This window comes from Amaranthus tricolor, chromosome 12 (assembly GCF_026212465.1).
Source record: "Amaranthus tricolor cultivar Red isolate AtriRed21 chromosome 12, ASM2621246v1, whole genome shotgun sequence".
In the NCBI taxonomy this organism is placed as follows: domain Eukaryota; kingdom Viridiplantae; phylum Streptophyta; class Magnoliopsida; order Caryophyllales; family Amaranthaceae; genus Amaranthus; species Amaranthus tricolor.
In genome coordinates, this window is record NC_080058.1 from 2,969,575 (window position 1) to 2,989,361 (window position 19,787).

Sequence of the window (19,787 nt, forward strand, 5' to 3'; positions counted from 1 at the left end):
TATTATTCCTAAAAATCATGACCAAATGACATCAAAATGAATATTGCTGCTAGACAAATCATCCTCCTAGAAAGCCTGAATTATGGATGAAATTATATAGATATACGCACTTGGGTAGTGCTGAATTGTGGGACTCAACAACTAGTTTACCTATGAGGTAACAATCTTAATTAAAATTAATAGCATTGTAAATATTTTTTGAAAATTATTATCCCTTATCAAACAGTCCTATTAGGTGAGTAGTATACTAGTATTATAAGAATCCAAATCTCAACCACATTATATCCTAATCAAGAGGAAAAGAGCAATAAGATAATAACCCATAACCTCAAGGTTGAAAGCTCTCCCACTTCATATTTTAAAAAGATTATCATGCACTAATAAATTCTAAATTGTGAAAATTAATATAAGAGTTTTTATTGCAAATGTGGCAATCAGGAAAATAACTAGAGATAACCCAATATCTACCTGATCTCACCCGACTTTAAAATGAATTTAAATTTAGTGTAAAAATCAACGTGGACAAAAGACCCGATTTTGAACCAATTCAAAACATCTGACTCGAAACTGACTTGATGATCCAAATGAATACTTCTAAAAATAATGCAGATGTAATCTCATGTCAGAGAATTAGAAAAAAAATTGACTAATATAATAAATTAGACGAGCTACATCAGTTAGTATCGTTTCTGACCATTTTTGAGCCCGAGGCGAAACATAAAAAATGACTCTTATATAAGTAAAGATTCAATTCTTTTTTCTCCATTATGCATCATATAATTTCTTTTTTAGCATCACATGAATGTCAAATAAATGTACAAATTTAAAATCAAATAATGATAAGGTACTTATGCACGAATTAAATTTTAATAATAAGGATTAACTCAATTTAAACCCCTTTATAATTTGGGCTTTAGACGATTGCACCTCAAAACTACATTTAGAAACGGCCCCAACACCAATATTAACGATTGTTTTTGGGGTAAATAAGATTTGGGAATATCCAACGTCCAAAGGTGTTGGAACTTGAAGGCTCAAATTCTCAGCATTTAAGATAAATCCAAGCCTTAATTTCTGTCACTAAGTTCAGGTGTTGGTACCAAGTGAAGATACCTTGTTTTTTTTTAAAAAAAAAAAAAAAAAAAAAAAAAAAACTGCAGGCTGCATCTATGAAAATCATGGGAATTGTGTAGTAAATATTCTCATTTACATAGCATCACTATAGTATTCACTAGTCACTACAGCTAAGAGCAAGCATAGTGTGGGCAGACAACAGAATATTGTTGTAAATGATGGCAGGATATAAATATAATATTTCGAGTATTCAGTGTTTTGTTCTGATGTCAACTCAATAGACCCAATTGCATGTTAGTGTAGGTCCATATGTTTCCACTAAACGTTAACAACACTAATTCTAACTAAGTATCTACTAGCATTTCAAATTAACCTGAGGAAGCGAAAATCGAACTCTTGTTATTAGGTTAAAATGAAAATTATTTAAGTATTTAATCACTCGGCTAATTCATATTTTCGAGATAGGGGAAATATAGTCTCAAATTAATCGGTTTGTATAGAGAGCGAGTTTATCGAATGTTTACTGAATTGCAAATTGGTGGGTTTTTGGAATGATAGGACACTTTTACTGCACAAAGTTACAAAACTTGTAACAGGAAAACAGAAACCTACACCAAAATACATTTCACTAATACATATTGGAAACACAGCCACCAATAACGAACAAAAAATTGAGATTAATGGGTAGATAAAACAATGAAGACTAGAAAGATTAAGATAATACACTAGAGCTCATAATTAGCAGAAAAAAAGAGAGTACATAGACGAAGAGGGAAAACCGGAGGGAGACAGACGAAGATTGGCCATTGATTTCGTCAGAATCAACAGCGAGAGGCATGCCATCGCTGTTGAGGCTGCATGATCTAGGGTCAGACCCTTCGTCATTCAGCATTAAGGCACGCATGACTGTTGTGACGGTCGATATGTATGCGTCTCTGTCTTTGTTGAGAAGCCATGTTAGCCCCATTAAGTCGCAGTCTCTGCTACGCATCTTGCTTGTCCTGACGTCTACTTTGGTCGAATTTCCGTTTACTTTACTGCCTTTCTTCAGCTGTGAAATTATAAAAAGGATGTGAAGTTTTATTCACATTCTTAAGTCTTAACATCATGATGTTATTATGAGTTCTAAACCTTACACTAGAATAAAATACAGAACCTAACTGATCAAGCAATGCCTCAAAAGACCTCATAGTCATGAATGGTCAAAAATGTCATAAAAGACAGAATAAGATATCTTTTCCTGTTATAATTTATACTTTAGGAACAATAATGACATGATTAGTTCTGAGTGCTGTGACAAAAGAATCAATCACAAGTGTGCTAATGCTCATAAAGTATTACTAAAGTACATGGATACATTTTTTTTATTTTTTTTAACATTAACACTTTCATTAAACAATGTACTCCCATCGCCTTCTAATTTTGCTCCATATACTATTCTGGTTTATCTCGCATAGTTTGCCCAATTACCTCTTCTAAACAGGACCCTACTTACAATACCCCACTAAAACCTCTCCGCTACAAGACATATTCCTATTTACATAGTACATACCACACTAAAATACCCACTTTTTATCTTTTTCTTGGTTTGTGGGCAAACTCCGTGAGAGGAATCTCAGAGGGGTATTATCACCATCTTGTAACTTTACCAATCAAGCTAGTTAGCATCTGTTCATTAAATAAAAATGCAATATATATAGAATTTTAACTATGAGAATGATTAAAATGAGATTTTTGTCTGGCAAGCAATCTATAGAGCATTTCTTTTGATAACTATAAAAATAATAGGTCTGCCCACTAAAGAACAAAAGGTCTTACACACCAAAACAATTTGCACTTTTACCACCTAATCTTAGAAGAAAAACAGAGCAATTTCTCTCATCTTTAAATAAATATCCAACTAAAAAAGAATTGAATTATAAATATTATGCATTTAGAGAGACCTCAGCCACTAGTTGTGGCCATCTAAAGCCATGATATTTCACTTCAAATCAATCCATGAGAAAAATTCTACAACATCAACATCATCATTAATCCAATATGCCTCCGAAGCGGCTCCCATCGTTATCGGATAATACTGAATGAGTTGGGTGTATGCTATCTTACTCTTAATGCATATAAGGTAAGCACGAACGGTTAATACGAAAGAGGAAACGGACACGTTTTAGCCAAGAAATGGGCCAAATATTTACGTATAACCCAAAATGGAAAATGGATGGAATAACTCCTATGTTGATGTCTCAAACAAACAGCTGATTTACTATGCTTGAATTTAGAATTATTAAGGATGGGCAAATGGCACATCATAAATAATTCATATTCCCTTCATAATCCATCTTAAGGAGATGAACATCAATTATTGATAGTCATCTTTGATCACTATTAGACAGCAATTAAGACATTACAACTGGATCATTATCCATTTTTCACAAGATACATAGTTATGATATGTTTCCATTGAATTATAAGTGTCATTTAGTCATATATGTCTTGGTGTTATGTTAGACTTGTGTGGTCACAGTAACACAAAAATAATACATGTCAATTGTCATTATCCTACTTCCAAGTGCTTCCGCCAAGGCGACTCAGAGGTCGGATGTACGCCATCTTACCCTTAATAGCAACAAAAAGGTTTTTCCTTTTTGCTCTTGAGTAGTACAATAATAATAAAGAAGCAAAATCTAAATCAAGTTCAGTTAAAATTGACAGACATATGCGATGTAGGATTGAACAGAAAGAGGTGTAAACATCAAACATGGACTAATAGTGACTGATCAATGCAAAATTCCAAGTTCTTCAACCAATATTTTGTAACTTCTAATTATTAATATTCCCTTTTCGAGAACCGATTACTTAACAATGTAACTTGAACTAGTAATGTGACGACTAAATTTAGACGTAACGAGCTATGTTACATAGCAAACTATACTAAATATCAGCATTATATCACATTCAAGTAGAGAAGCTGAATCAACATTGTCCATCAAACACTTAATCCCTACTCATAAACAAACAAACATTATCCACCAATGGGCAAAACTCAAAAGATATTTTAGCATTGATTTTAACTGCTCAAGTTCATTTCACTATATCTTTTTTGAGCCAAGGTACTCTTTAAATTATAGTTTGAGAGGAATATACCAGGTATGATGATGATGAAGTTCATTACCAAGCCTTTAGACTTCCATTTTCATACTTGAATATGTAATTGCTAGATAGTACTAAAATTAGAGCATAAACTCATTGTAAGTCTTGAAAGTCTAAAATAATAACTTAAAAGATGATGTTATGTAAATCAAGGCAAACTAATATTCGAGTGTCCTCTATGATGGGTACCTTGTACATGCTCAGAACCACCGGACAAACAGATCAAAACATGAATATCATCAACAACAAAAAGGCGAAAAATCGAAATAACAAATATTGATTGGTAAATTGATAACAAGAAGGAAAAAACCTTACCGAGTAAAGGGATTTCAGGCATTTAGAACAGGCAGCAAGTTTAGAATGACTATTCTGTTTTCTAGACCCATTATTATGTTTAGCACTTAAACAATCTTCCTCCAATTTCTTAACTCTATAATCCCCAGATAAAATCCCATTTTCATCAATATGAAAAGCTTGAGAACAGCTTAACTGATGCAACCTGATTCCACAGTAACAATACACAACATCACAACTCGAATTTGGGTGTACTAATTTTACCCCCTTATTTTCCATTGCCTTCTCAAGATCATCAATACAAGTTTCTGAATCATCAGGCAACAATGGCATTTCATACGACGCCGTTTTCGAATCTTTTGCTTGTAGGGCAGTTTGAGAGTAAGCTGAGTATAACCAAGCAGCTAGAACAGGGCAGCATTTACCCTTATTGATCTGGCCGTTTCTGTCAACACTACAAGAAGTTTTGACAGCAGGAAAAATCCCATCAGGAAGGTTTAATGGGCATCCTACTACAGCAGATTGTTCTGGAAAAGAAGGGATTGTGGCTGGTGGTGTGGGATTTGGGTGGAAAGTTTGCTGGGTCTGGATGGTAGCTGGGTCTGGGTTCGGAAGGATGGGTAATCCGGGCAGTTGGGGCAGGAGAGAGAGTAGAAGAGTGAAAATAATGGGGAGTGGGAGTGGTGGAAGATGGTGGAACATTTCTGGATCAGGTGAAAGTGTGAGATGCTGCAGGGGATTGTTGGGTTTGGTTGTGACTGAGAAAGAAGAAAAGAAAAGAAGTGTGTAATGGAATAAAGGTGATGTGGTTGGGAGTTAAGAAAAAAAAAAAAGAAAAGAAAAAAGGAGCAAATGGTGATCAAGTAGTCTAGTACTACTGTACTAGTACTGCTGCACAAAATATAGTATTAGATACTGTTGTTTTGTCTTTGGGGTTCATAAAATTTAGCCCATTTCATTCCCTAATAGCTAGCTCTAAAGAGTTAGGAGTAATCCAATACTTCTTCCATTCCAATTTACTCGCAATATTTGTTTGTTCACACAGTCTAATACACTAATTTAATTATTAATATATCTAATTATGAATAATAAAAAATTATAAAAATTTGATTTTAATAATATTTGCAATAAGACGAATCAAATAAGATCTCATTTGACTATATTTTAACATATAGATTAAAAACTAATCACAAATTAAGAGTGATGAATAAATAGTGTCATTTTTGCCAATGTTGCAACTAATTTGTAACGGAGGAAGTAGAATTATAGAAGTACTACTAGATTGCATCCATTTTTAGTAGAGTTAGATAATACTAAGGAAGTCTTAGCAAATAACAGTGATTTGTGAAATCAACAAATCACTCTTATGTAGTAAGATTTGATAGTGAGAGTTTTGTGATTTTAATTTAATTTTTTTTGATTTTGTTTATTTTAATTTAATTTTTTTTGTCTTTTTGTGGCTATTTTTAAATCACGGTGATTGATTAGAAATTATTGACTAATTCTAGATCTCATAGAATAGATATTTAAATTTACTTACTCCTCTTGATCTCTAGCTCTATCCCTTTTAATTACACTGTTACTCCCTTTGTTTCACAGATTTTGTTGTATTTTTCATTTTAGTTTGTCTTATGAAATTTACTTATGAAATTTACTGCATTTTTAATTTTGATTATGATGCACGTTGTTTCTTTGATTCTCATCCATGCATTAAAAGTACATACTAATTTCATCTACATATTTTTCTCACTTTCTTATAAATCACATTTTTTAATCACTTTTATTCATTTTATTGGTTCGATGATACGCAAGAAAGGGAGTATAGTATGATTTTTTTAATCACAATGTAAAAAGGGGCAAAAATACTCAATACGGTTTCATGTTCATTCATCTTGTATCTAGTCAACTCATAGATTTGATAGTGTTGATTTTTAGTTGGGTTAAATTGATTATTTTATAAATTCTAATTGAGTTTTATGAGAAAACTGTGAGGGCATAGGGGGAAAAATAATAATTGGGCTTAGCTTGAGTTTGATGATTTATATTTGTATTTTGATTTATTGTTTTTGAGTTGAGTGTAGTTTTAATTCAATCTTAAACAATGAGTTTATGTTGGGTGAATGGGTCTTCTTTTTATGGCATTATTGGGGATTGAATTTGATTTCATGGTTCAATTTTATGCTATGTTCTTTTATATTATGTTATGTCAGATTTGAGTCGTGTTTAGTCAAAAGTTTTTGATATTAGTCGAGTTAAGTCTACATCATCGTCCATTCTAGCTATATCATTTTGAGACTAAGCCAAATTAAGTTTTGGTTTGGGTCAAGTCAAACTCAAGCAAATCAATAAAGTTTGAGTGTGAATTGGTTATGATTCAATTTAATTAACATTTAGGTCTAAATTCTTCATAATTTAAATTAAAGTAGGATTTCAATTAGGTCATTGTTTAATTTGGGTTATGTTGGAGTGGTGTGGTCATTTAGGATTTGAACCAGATACAAGTTTGAGTTAGGTTAAGTTGAATCTCAAATCACTTTGAGTTTGATTTTTTTTAAAAAATTTACTCTTACATTCTTTTAAATTTGCTATATTGTTGTTAGAAAGGTGTTAGATAGAAACCACAATGTAGCAAATTTAAAATGACGAATGTATATATTAAGTTGAATCTTGTCATTTATCTAAATTAAAGTTATTAATTATTGGGTGTAAGTTAGTTTTTGTCATCCATATTAACTAAGTTTTTCTCAGCCAGATTTAAAATTAGTGTTAAGGTGGGTCGTCATGTATTATGTCGGAGCAGGCCATCTAGGAGCAACTTAATTTGATTGGAATACACGAATGGACACCGTTGAAATCTACATGGATGGACATTCATCAAGGGTTGGACATAGAAGTCACGTGGTTTGGATCTAATTTAACTTTCAGCCCAATTGTAATAGCGAGGTACATTTGAATGCCCTAACACAAAAACTTGGACCACACCCGCAAGTTAAGACGAAGTGTGGACAGGTCCATTTCACGCACGTGTAACAAAATTTTAATTTTTTGGCATTTATTAATTTTGATCTTAAAGATATAATTTTGAAAATTGATAAGTTGATACCTATTAAAATCAAAATTGAAAAATGCCCAAAAAGTAAAAAAAATGTCCAGGTTGTTACAAGGGCGAATTGGGCGGCCTAAGTTGACGGTCTCATTATCTCATCCAAGACTAGGTGATACCCTAATAAGTAAAGAAAGATTGAAAAAAAAAATTTTAATAAAAATTCTGAATATAAGCATAAAAAAATTTTTTATTCCCAAAATAAGTGTCTCCGTTTCCAAGTCTAATGTTAGAGTTTGTTCACATAACCCGTCTTGTATGAGACTGTCTCACGGTGAGACGACCTCAAAATATGAAGCGCATAAGCTAAAATTTTCTATTATTCGACTATTTAAACCAAGTATAAGACATGTCTCATGGTGAGACTGTCTTATACAAAAATTTGTGAAAAAAATTACTTTATTTGCAGTTAGAAACCTTTTTATAGAATAATACATTAATATGTGATATAACAATGCTTAATTGAGACCCATTTGAACTACAAATGGACCATGTTTAATATCAAGCCCAATAATATCTCTTTCAAAAGCTCAATCAATCTAGTAGTCCCACATTTTTTGGACTGCAAAGTCCTGAATTTCTACGAGATAATCTAAAGTAGAAAATCCTAATTAATCACGATGATTTGTAATTTATCATAAAAGACAAAAAATATATTAATAAAATAAGTAAAATACAAAAAATAAATTATAATCTAAAAAAATTACCCAATCAAATCCTTTCATATGGGTGTGATTTATTAAAATAGCAAATAACTCTTATTAACCTAGAATTACTCAATTTAAAGTCACTAAATGTAAAAGAGGTTAAAGAAGCCCACTTGCTCCATTGTCATTTTCCAATGCCATTCGAGTTCCTCTACGTAACACATCCACATTTAGCTAGACTAAAAAATTGCTTAGAGTGTCAAGAAACAATCTCAACAAAAATTCAAGTTGATGATTATTGTATTAGAATATAATATGTACTTTTTACGTCTCTTCACACAAAAATATGTTAGATTAGAAATATGGGTGTAACAGATGCTGTCAAAAAACAACTTTAATAGTTGTAGCTCTAAGATATGGTATATACTCTGTGTTTCTTTCACATGTCTTCTAGATATATGGCGCTAAACCACTTTAAAATGAGTGGAGGATGATATTCCAACACGTGACCTTTCGTGACGGTTGCTTCTGTTAAAGTATATACTATAACCCTATATCAAAAGTTTAAACGAATGATTATTACACCATAATATATTATTTACTTTGTATCGGAGAAACATGATATTAATTCTCAATTTTTTTTGTAATATATTTCAAAGGTTGTACCTTGACACATGAAATTGCTATCATTTTTAGGCTTTAAAAGCAATGACAATGAATGTGAATGTATAGCGTTATAGTAATAGCCTCACAAGTCACAGCCCACAGGGTGGATGATGTTTACATGAAAGAATAGCATTATACTCCCTTTGCCCTAGATATCACATACTATTCTTTTTAGTTCGTCCCTTTTAATTACTATAATTTTCTTTTATAGAAATATATTCATCATTTTCTGTTTTCCTCATCTATATATTTTAACTTTTTTTAATATCATCAATATAAATTCAAATGATCTTACTATTTTTTGATTTTTGTGCAATATACAACTGTGTCAATTTCTTGATAACTTAAGATTTATTAGAGAGGATGACACTTACATTTCAGTGCTTCATAAATAAGTTGATGATATCAAATCTTATTTTACAAGATCTTGAAAAGAACTTCCATGACTCCTAAAACGAATTGACAAAAAATTTGGTGTTTGATAGGAACACAAAATGTGTAGAAATCCTCGAGTTTCAATAGTACCACTAGGCACTAGGTATTTTGGTCCTTGCCTATTGTCTTAAAATTATATTATCATATGACACTTATTTATCACTTAGGGTTTAAGGAGATAGAATATTCGTTTACTACCTATTTAGAAAATCCTAATAGTTATTGTGAATAATCACAACAAAACAAATACATAATACTAAAATAAAAAAAATAAAAAAAAGATAAAATAAAATTTCAAAAGCCCTTATATAAAATGGAGACATATAAAGGTAATTTACTGCTTTTTAAACTAACTATTATTTAGCTATACATCTTCCTACCTAGCTCGATTAATTATATGTTCCACTTAAAAACACAAATTCAAAGAGATTTCTGAAGCATTGAAATAGCTTATTGTCGATCAAATTTTGGAGAAATACTAAAACAACTAACTATTGTTCATTAGATAAAAATAAAACCGAAAATAATCTGAACTATAATAAGATTATTCTAGAAATATAGCGAATGACTTGTGACTTTGTAAATGTTCAAAAGATATAATTTTTTAATTTTAAAATGTAGACTATTATAAATAAAATAAAATACAAACCCACCCCACCACCCTAGCGTCCTCCCTCCCAGCCACCCATCCCATCCCTTCCTATAATTTGTTTTTTCATTGAATTTATTTTAATTCATTCATTCAAAAGTAAAATTTTAAGATGATGAACAATAGTTAAAAATATTTTTAACAATTTTTCTTAAATTAATAACCAATTCGCACTTTACGAGAGAAGAAAATAATTTCATTGAAACATAAGAGTAAATGTTGAAGTTTGAGATAATAATGTCATTAATGTCCATTTCAAAAGAATTAATTATGATGTTACTCTACTACTCCATATCTGGTAATTAATATCAGTCACTCAATATATAGAATAACTAATTTATTAACGCTATCAAATAGAAAATCAGATTTTATCCATGTAAACTGTAAACTATTTATTTTTATCTTTTACTACAATATAATTTGCTTTTAGTGGGATATATTTAGCGACATTTAATATAAATGTCACTACTTTAAATTTCTAATAGTATGTATAGACGATTTAGTGACATTTATTAGATTATTTAGCAACATAATAAAAAATCACATTAAAGCTTTTTACGACATATGATCTAGTGACATTTCTCATAAATGACACTATAGACTATATTAATAATTACATATGCCACTAAAGATCAAATAAAGTCATTTTATGGTGAAACTTAAAATAAAAACCAATAATTATTACACTAAAAATATAAATCAGTGGCATTTTTTTAGTGTCACTAAATCTAATTTAACGAAAGTTAAATTTGTTGTAATGTTTATTGTTTCCTTTCTCTTATCTTATATCTTATCTTATAGACGAAAAAAATTTATTACTATCAAACAACTACATACCACAATGATTTAGATATCTTTACCTTAGTCCTTAAAATTAATATTTGATGACAATATTAGGAATCAAGTAAGAATAATTGCAATGCCAATTTTAAACGTCATACGTGTAATGGACCATGAGAGGACATATAATATAGTAAGCTGTTGCTTCTAAGGATAATGGGTAATGCTTTGCAATGATACTAATACTTGAAGAGATCTTAAAGTGCTAGCTATGAACTATGAGTACCTAAGGCAATTTCATTTTCTGTAATAATTATTAAAACCCATATAATAAAGTAATTTTTTAGGAAAAGAAAAAGGTACTAAAGAATACTCTATTTAATTAAAACAAATTCTCAAAATCAAATTCAAAGAAACAGAATAGTAAAGTACTCCATTAGTTAAAATAATTTTTATTCTAAAAGAATAAGAAACAAAAAGGGTAGTGTAGAGTAAAATTTATCTTCAATTACATTTATAAGTAATATATGCATTTATTATTAATACTTCATATGTTATTGATTTAGAAATTTATTATGTTAAATCGTGCATCTATGTATTATTAAAAAAAAATAAATAAATAATGTGTTGTGTTTATTTATTAGCCACATTTACATGTGAGTTATCCTGCATCAGAGAAAAAGAAAAGTATACATCACTTAATTAACTTAAGGGGTAACTCCTAATATAATCTATTGGTTTTATAACTAGCTAGTAAGGCTCATTTACGTTTGTATGTGAGTTCTCTTTTTCTCCTTGTTTAGATTGCTCTGGTCATAATATCAGATTTCAACGTGATAATTGATAAGAGTCCATAGGTTTCAATCATAACCATCCCTCGTTGTTAAGTGGTAAAACCTTTTAATTTTAAAGTTTGGTAGCTTAACTGGTTGAAAAAGAGTGTTGATATAAATAAGTTGTATTTGAACAAGTTACTCCTAATAACGTGTTTAAAATAAGCTGATCAAACCAGTTAATTAAATCAACTACCGATTATCAGCTATCAACTGTAAACATGGGTAGCAAAACTAGAGTGGTAGGAGTATGTTGTTGGGGGCTTGGAGCATCATAGTTGTATATCATAAAGAATCGAGAAGGAAAAATTGGATTCTTTTGAATTGGATGCCACAAAATAGTCACTTCATAGACTTATCATTTTAACAGCTTTTGTTTTCCCTTTGAAAGATACTAATGATAGATGCCCAGTATACAACACCGAGATATTGGGCCATTTGGCAAATTTATTCAACGAGAAAATGGCTTAGAATCAAATGCAAAATGAGTACAAAACGTAAAGCTGATCGATCCAACTGTGGCCTTGTGAGGTATAAAAGAGTACACTACTACTGCAACTCCAGAGATGCTAGCTATTAAATCAATATAACTAATAAAGCCTGCGGCATACATATAATAATGCTTTCTCGGTCCTTATGAGATTAAAACAATAGTAAATGACACAAAAATTAAGAAAGTAGTTGGAACATTAAAATTATATTGTGGATAAAATTAAAATACAGAAAAATAAAAAAAAAAGTTGTTTTGATAAGAATTAAAGAAAGTGATGAGGATATTATCAGAAATAGAACATTACGAAATAAAATAGATAGATTAAAATAGAAATATTAGCAAACTCATAAATAGAGCGGGAGTATAAGGAAATTTTGTGATCAATGAGGTAGATGTAAAGGGACCGAGTAAAGTTAGACTCTGTATTTTATTTGGAAAATTTTTAAACGTTGCATCATACGTTCTTGTCTATTTTAAAGCTATTTCTAACTTAGAGTCATATTTTGGATAGGGCGAAGGAGTGGCCTCCTTGAGCCCTTATATAATATGTATGAATGACAAATTACAACTTTTAGATTTATGTGCATCATTATATTATTTGTAATTTTACATCTAAGTTTGTTTCTAAAAGCTTACTAAATTTCTTAATTCTCGTTTGGAATTTAAAACTTGTAAAACTTATATGTTTGAGTGTACTAATAAATAACAATTTATAATTATTTGCAAACAATACCTTTGAGCCCCTACGATTTCAATTAATTTTTATAACTTATTATTAAGGATATTTTTAAGTAGTACTGTACAGTCTAAATTTCACTTTAAATAAATTTAAAAAGATGAATAAATATATTAGCGTTCAGACTTCTATTTGATATCATATCTTTTGATTCAAAGATGCAGACTTTACTCTACACACACCATGTCAAATTAAAACGAATTGACAAAATTATAATCATACTCTCTCTTGGTCTATAAAATCTAAGAAAACGATCATATGATAGACCATGTTTTGGTCTCCATCTTGACATTGTTTGTGTTCATAAATGGCTAAACGTGAAATAATACTATGAGAATGTGACCACTTAACAACCAAGAAGATAATGACATACTACATAAGACTTAGGATTAGTAGGCTTAGGCATTCTTTTTTTGCCTAAGGCAAAACCTATGTTTATTTAGGTTGACAACTTTTGCAATCGAAGACAATATATATGAACTGACGATTGATAGAAGTAGTCCTCATGCGTTTTTGAATAATACCATTTAATTTAAAAAAATTGACATTAATAATCCAACTTTTCACCCATTTGTGGTGAATAATCCCACATTTGAATTATTTTCTGTTGTGAATGGGCCATGGCAATGGTGAACAAACAACCAACAAACAAATCAAAAATAAACACCAAAAACAGAGCACAACAATGGAGAAGACAAAACACACAATATATGAGGTATATAATAATACCTCCCCCTCAAACAAAGTATCTTATCATAAATATAAGCAAGAATACATTAATGACTCATCTTACAAGCTTTAAGAACACACTCTCAAAGCAAAAGATTGAACCTTGATGTTAATCTCCCTCAAATACCCTAATATAAATGGAGAAAACTCTCTTGGTTAAAACCCTAGTTAACTCTCACTATTAGGCTTTCACATGGACCCTAATGATCTCCCATGACCCCTTATATAGTCCTAAGACACATTAGAGAACACTAGGAGAAAGCCTTAAAAGGCCCACAAAAAATCGAGTTAAAAACAGAAGCATTCTGTTCGCGTTGGCTGAAAACCACTCGGGTCGAGCACCTATGCTCGAGTGCAATGAAAGCAGCAGCTTCTTGGCTCTTGGCTCGATCGAGCCACTATGCTCAACAGGTCGAGCCAACCCCTTTTAGAACTCCCTTGCTAACATCAAGTCACTCCAAACCATCCACCTTGATCACTTCATCGAGTGATTCAAATCTCAATCCTCCATATCTCATGCCCCTCTCATCTTCACTCTCAATGATACAAGATAAGACATGAGCGATCAATTGATCAAACCCATCACCAAGGTCATGTGAATTGGATCTTGACTTAGTATTTTCTAATAATCTAACCTTTGTCATACATTTGCTCACAACATACCAAATTAGTAATGATAGGTAATAATTGGGTATGCTGCTAGAAAACTAAACAAAAGTTGGATTATTCATAGCGAGCTAAGGGCAAATGTTGGATCATTAGAAAATAATCTAAAGGTAGGATTATTCAAAGCAGACGAGCAAAAAATTGGATTAATAATGTTAATTTTTTCTTTAATTTAAATATAAGAAAACTTTTTAAGTCAATTAGTGTTATTCTATAGAAGATACGGTATTATTTATTTTTTTTATTAAATCATTTTTCAATAAGAAGAAAAGTGTACTTCCTTCGAAAATCTTGCTACAAAATTGAAGAATTTTCCTGAAATTAAGAACCAGTCATTCTCAATGAGTCAACTATATGAGCTATAAAATATTATATACTCTTAAGAGCACTAATTTTAGTGATACAGTGAAGTTTGTGAAAGACATTTTTAATTACATTACTATTTTCTTCAGTACACACAATAACATGCTACTAATACAAGTCAAAGATTATACTACATAAATACATATAAAAGTATATTTTTAAGTAAAAGATAAATTTTCTCAACTTATTGCTGACTCTGTTTCACCAAATCTATTTCATAGGTAGTACTGGAAATATCAAGAAAAATAGATAAATTGATGTTTTATGGAAAAGTGGAAAAAATATATGGATGAAATAAAAATATACCAAAAGTGCTTGTGGCTCAATGGATAAAATATCTACATGTTAAGTAGAAGGTTTAAGGTTTGGGGTTCAACCCCTACTGGGCGCAGGTATCAGCTGGGGGTTTTTTCTAGACTGCGCCGCATCCTCTTTACTCCCTCCTTGAGGGGAATACGTGTGGGCGTATGGCTTGTCCGTATCTTTCAGAAAAAAAAACTCATCTGGCCCTTGCCTTGTGCGAGATACTAGAATTATCCTTTATCTTTACCATCTATGAAATAAATATTAAGAAAAAAGTGTGAGTCATGACTAAAAATAAAAATGAGTTAAAGTTGGTGGCACATATACTAAAATAGAAAGTAGAAAATATTTCGTGAGACGCAAAAAATATGCTATCATGTTTTATTAAAAATTGATCAATTAAATAGTTTATTAAATTAGCTTGGTAAAATAGTTTAATAAATTATTTACATTTTTTGTTTATGAAAAGTTTTATATAATACGTCCAATCAAAGTTCTTAATCATAATTATTTATTAAAACACACAAGGTTGCTTCATTTAACCAAAAACTATCTTAGGTAAAATAATTAAAATGGACAAACTCAGCAAATGGAGTATGAAGTGGTAGTGGCTAAAACACATGAAAAATGAGTGGTCTCGTGTGTTAGCCCACTTAGTCACGCGTGTGCTTTATAAAGGACAAGTACACTTTTCTTCATTGTGAGTGCCTTTACATGAGAAAGGGGATAAGACTTGTACGTTCACTTTGTTATTGAATATTGATCATGGAGTATAATACCTTTGGTGAGGCTAAATTATATGTATAACCCTTTTAGGGCCATGTAAAGTAATGTATCCCTTCATATATCCTCAACATTAACCTCAACTAATAATTTCCTAATCACGTTGTATTAGTTGGATTTAATCAAGGATTAGTTAGACTATTCAAAAGATAATCGCATCATTTGAAGTTTGATTATGAATTATAAATCATGTTTATCATCAATCATATAATTAATTAAAGTAGTTGTTGATGATTGTAATATGTTTTTACCGGCCATGCAACTATGAAATTACTATGTTATTCAATCTGTAATGATCAACTTGCGTAAATAATTTTCATGTAAGAACCTTTTCTTAGATTTGAAATAAATTCATGACTAGAATAGAGAAGTATCAGATATAATCAAAAAGCAATGACATAATTGTAGTAAGATCGAAGAAACTTATGTGATGATGATGTTCATGTTACTTGGTGAAGAACATCAATGTCACTACGTACATTAATGTTCATGGTCAATACGCTACATTCTTTTTATTTTTAAATTTTGGAGAGATACTAATTTTATGACTATAATAAAATCTAATTTTGTGAGACAAGATTAGCTTTCTTAGAACAAAAGAGAAGATGCATATAATTGATTAATATTATCAAATTTATTCTATGCTTACGTAATAGGTTAAAAGGAGTTGATTTGTAGGATTAAAGCACTTTAATTATCAAAAAAGTAGGTCTAATCTAACCAAGCCAAATTTAAGCTAATGACCATTACATATAATTAATGTATAAAATTTCCATAAATTGAGCGATTACATAGACAAAGTCACAAAACAACAATTTTGTAATTGGAAAATATAGTTTCTTTTAATAGGAGGAGTATTATGGCCGACAAGGGCATCATTAAAGTATACATGGCTTTCCTCTAAAGTTCTTAATGTTCCATATACTTTGACACTTGGACTTAAAAATAAATAAATAAATAAAAAAGAAACTTTGACATTAGGTGTTAATTAATGCTATTTAGTTACACTATCTTAATTTCTTGTATCAAAATTCAATCTAATTCGTAAAAAATGCTTAGTCATAAGTTACTATTGAAAGACTAGAACTTTACAAAAGTAATTAGGAAAGCTAATAATGGTAGGGATAAAATGATCATTAAGAATTTGTAGGAGCATATTTGTATCTCTTTTGATGAAATTCAAATTTTCGAGTCCAGGGACTCTTTGATCGTATTCTTCTCTAATAGGTATGAACTGTCGTTTTTCTTCCCTCTCTAAACTCTGATCATAGAAGATCTATAAGCATAATACACTGAATATTATGATGATAATATTTGTATCTCATAATCCTATAGTCCTCACTTTCATATTTTTATTGAATTCAAGTTAATTTTAAGTAGTTGGTTATTTTTATATGCCTAACTACTTTTATTTCTTTTGTTTTTTTTTATCTTAGTTGAACTAATTAAACTTATTTTATTATATTAAACTTAAATTATTATTATATAATTATTATTATTATTATTATTATTATTATTATTATTATTATAAAGTGAACAAATTATTTGACCTAAAATATTAAGTTAGATTTGCTTAAAAATTTGTGTGATTCATGAACACTTACTTTTGTCTAAAACATTTTTTGGTATCGTGAATTAAAAAGTTATATTAATAATAAAATTTACTCAATGATAAGAAAGATTTCAAATTATATAACTCATTTATTTAATTTTATAACACTTCTATAAATATATTGTTTTAAATTGAGACTTAGTTTAACTTTTTTGATTGGGAGATATTCTACAAAATCTATAAAATATATAAATGGTAAGAATTGAACTCTTATTTCAATTTAGAATGAAATAGAAATTTCTTTACCACTAGTTACTAAGCCACAATTCTCCTACATATTTAATCTTAGACTTCATGTATGTCATTCACTCCATTTCATAATTAATATTAAGTGGTCACAGTGATTTATTTTTTTCATAAATTGCAAGTATATAAGTACAATTACTTTATAAAAATAATAAAACATATATATTAAAAAAATTTAGCTATACATCGAGATATAATTTAACTTTCATATATTAATGAAAAATTTAGTTTAAATTTTCTTTTTTTTTTTTAAATGTAGAAAACGTCATTAAAATTAGCTAGACGGGTTCTTTAATATTTTCGGTCCGCATTCCTTCTTTACCTTTATATTTATATTTACTTCTATCGAATGTGGAAGCTTATAATTTCTCCAACCAAATGATGGCCGACAGGAACACAATTTATGAAAGTTAGAATTGGGTAAAAATAAAATTCCTTTTTCCTTTTCTAAATGGAAAATAAAATTCTTTAATATTTGGGGACCTTCACAAACTATTCCTCGTGGGACTACTATGTTTCCAACTTATATTAGGCTCACTAGTAGTAGCGGTCCAAAAAGAGCACACACAAACGTGTATATGACAAGAATTATCATTGTTTTTCGTGGTCATTGTATATTAAATCTTGTGTAACCTAAGAATATAGAATTCATTGTTATCCTATATACAGTGTTGTATTATCATTAACTATCAACAAATTAAATCAATTAAAAGTTTAAATTGATGGTTGAGATCCCATGATATGTTATATATTCTAACACACGTGTTTATATAAGAGCTCTTTGGATTAGAAGTATGGATGTGACACATGCCCTCCTTATACCTGACGCTGGATATTCCACTCTAAACGAGAGAGTTGAGATTTGAACTCTTGATCTCTTGTCACATTGGCTTCTGATACTATGTTAAGGAACCAATTCAACCAAAAGCCTAAGCTGATGGTCGAGGCCTCAAGATATGTTATATACATTAACATAAGGAACCAATTCAACCAAATGCTTAAACTGATGGTTGAGATTCGATAATATGTTATATACTCTAACAATAAGACATATATAGTACTTTCTTTGTCTTTGTAGAATTCTATCAAAGTGAAAATAAAAGAATATTAAAATGAGTTAAAATATAATATAGATGAGATTAAAAAATATAGTATAAAGTTTATTTCTAAATAAGAAAATATTGTAAAATGAGTAAGACAATAAAAAAAATTATATAAATTAAGTGAACAGAAAAAGTGTATATTATTATAATTAGTAGTATTAATATTAGTATTAGTATTACGTACATCACACAATAAATACATCACAAAGTGTATGGTATGATATATTATGCATCTTGTATGTGTATTGGGAAGGTGAGTATATAATAAAGATGCAAAAGTTATGACTTGGTCTATTACTTAAGTCATGGTTGACGGTTTAAGTTACAAGTAGAGATTGCATCACGTTCGAGCGTCATCCAATTCGAAGAATGTGGAAATAACAGAATGAATTCAGATTTTTTTTTTTTTAATTCAGATGATTACATAAAAATCATGTAAATTACTCTAGGAAAAAAATAATACAAGCTCAATTATAGAAATTTGAATACAGAAATATTATGCTGGATAATGTACCTTATATCTAAGCCAATATGATGGAAGATATTGAACTCGAATTTGGATATAGATATTGCCTTTAATTATCATTATTTAACTCTTTCTTTACGTTTTATTTTTAATTTTAGTTATTTGTAAGTATTCTATTTATTGTAATTGTAAGTTGCAGGTTTCTCTCTCTTTGAAGACTTTTTCTCGAGCTGAGCTTTGACCACACTCTCCTCTATGGGTATGAACTCCCGTCTTTCTTCCTTTCCCAAACCCTGACCATAGTTTTCTATAAGCAAGATACAGTGGGTATAATGATGACGACTTTATTTTTAATCGAATATTTTACATTGGATAAGAGTAGAGTACGCTTTATTCTAGTCTAATGTGTTTTTATGTGTGCGAGATGATGTGATAGAATATATAATATATTTTTGAATTTTAACTATCAATTCAAACTTTTAGTTAAATTAATCTCTTTATACAAAGTTTATAGTAAGAAACTTCTAGTTTATTTACCCTCCGAGTGACCGATGTATCTATAGTCTATACTATGTTTCTTAAATCTTAATATAAGAGTCATAGTGTAACAATTTCAATGAAATAATAAAGATTCTATCGATTATGATGACCGATGGCTG

The 19,787-nt window shown here is 29.8% G+C and overlaps 1 protein-coding gene across 1 annotated transcript; it reads right to left on the reverse strand.

The window, feature by feature from the left end:
* Nucleotides 1-1,637: 1,637 nt before the first annotated feature.
* Nucleotides 1,638-5,394, reverse strand: LOC130796904 (uncharacterized GPI-anchored protein At4g28100). Its single transcript, XM_057659333.1, has 2 exons — nucleotides 4,537-5,394; nucleotides 1,638-2,125 (listed from the first exon to the last, which is right to left on the reverse strand). Exons 1-2 carry the CDS (start codon nucleotides 5,215-5,217, stop codon nucleotides 1,787-1,789), a joined length of 1,020 nt encoding a protein of 339 aa, XP_057515316.1. The 5' UTR covers nucleotides 5,218-5,394; the 3' UTR covers nucleotides 1,638-1,786.
* Between the last annotated feature and the right edge of the window lie 14,393 nt (nucleotides 5,395-19,787).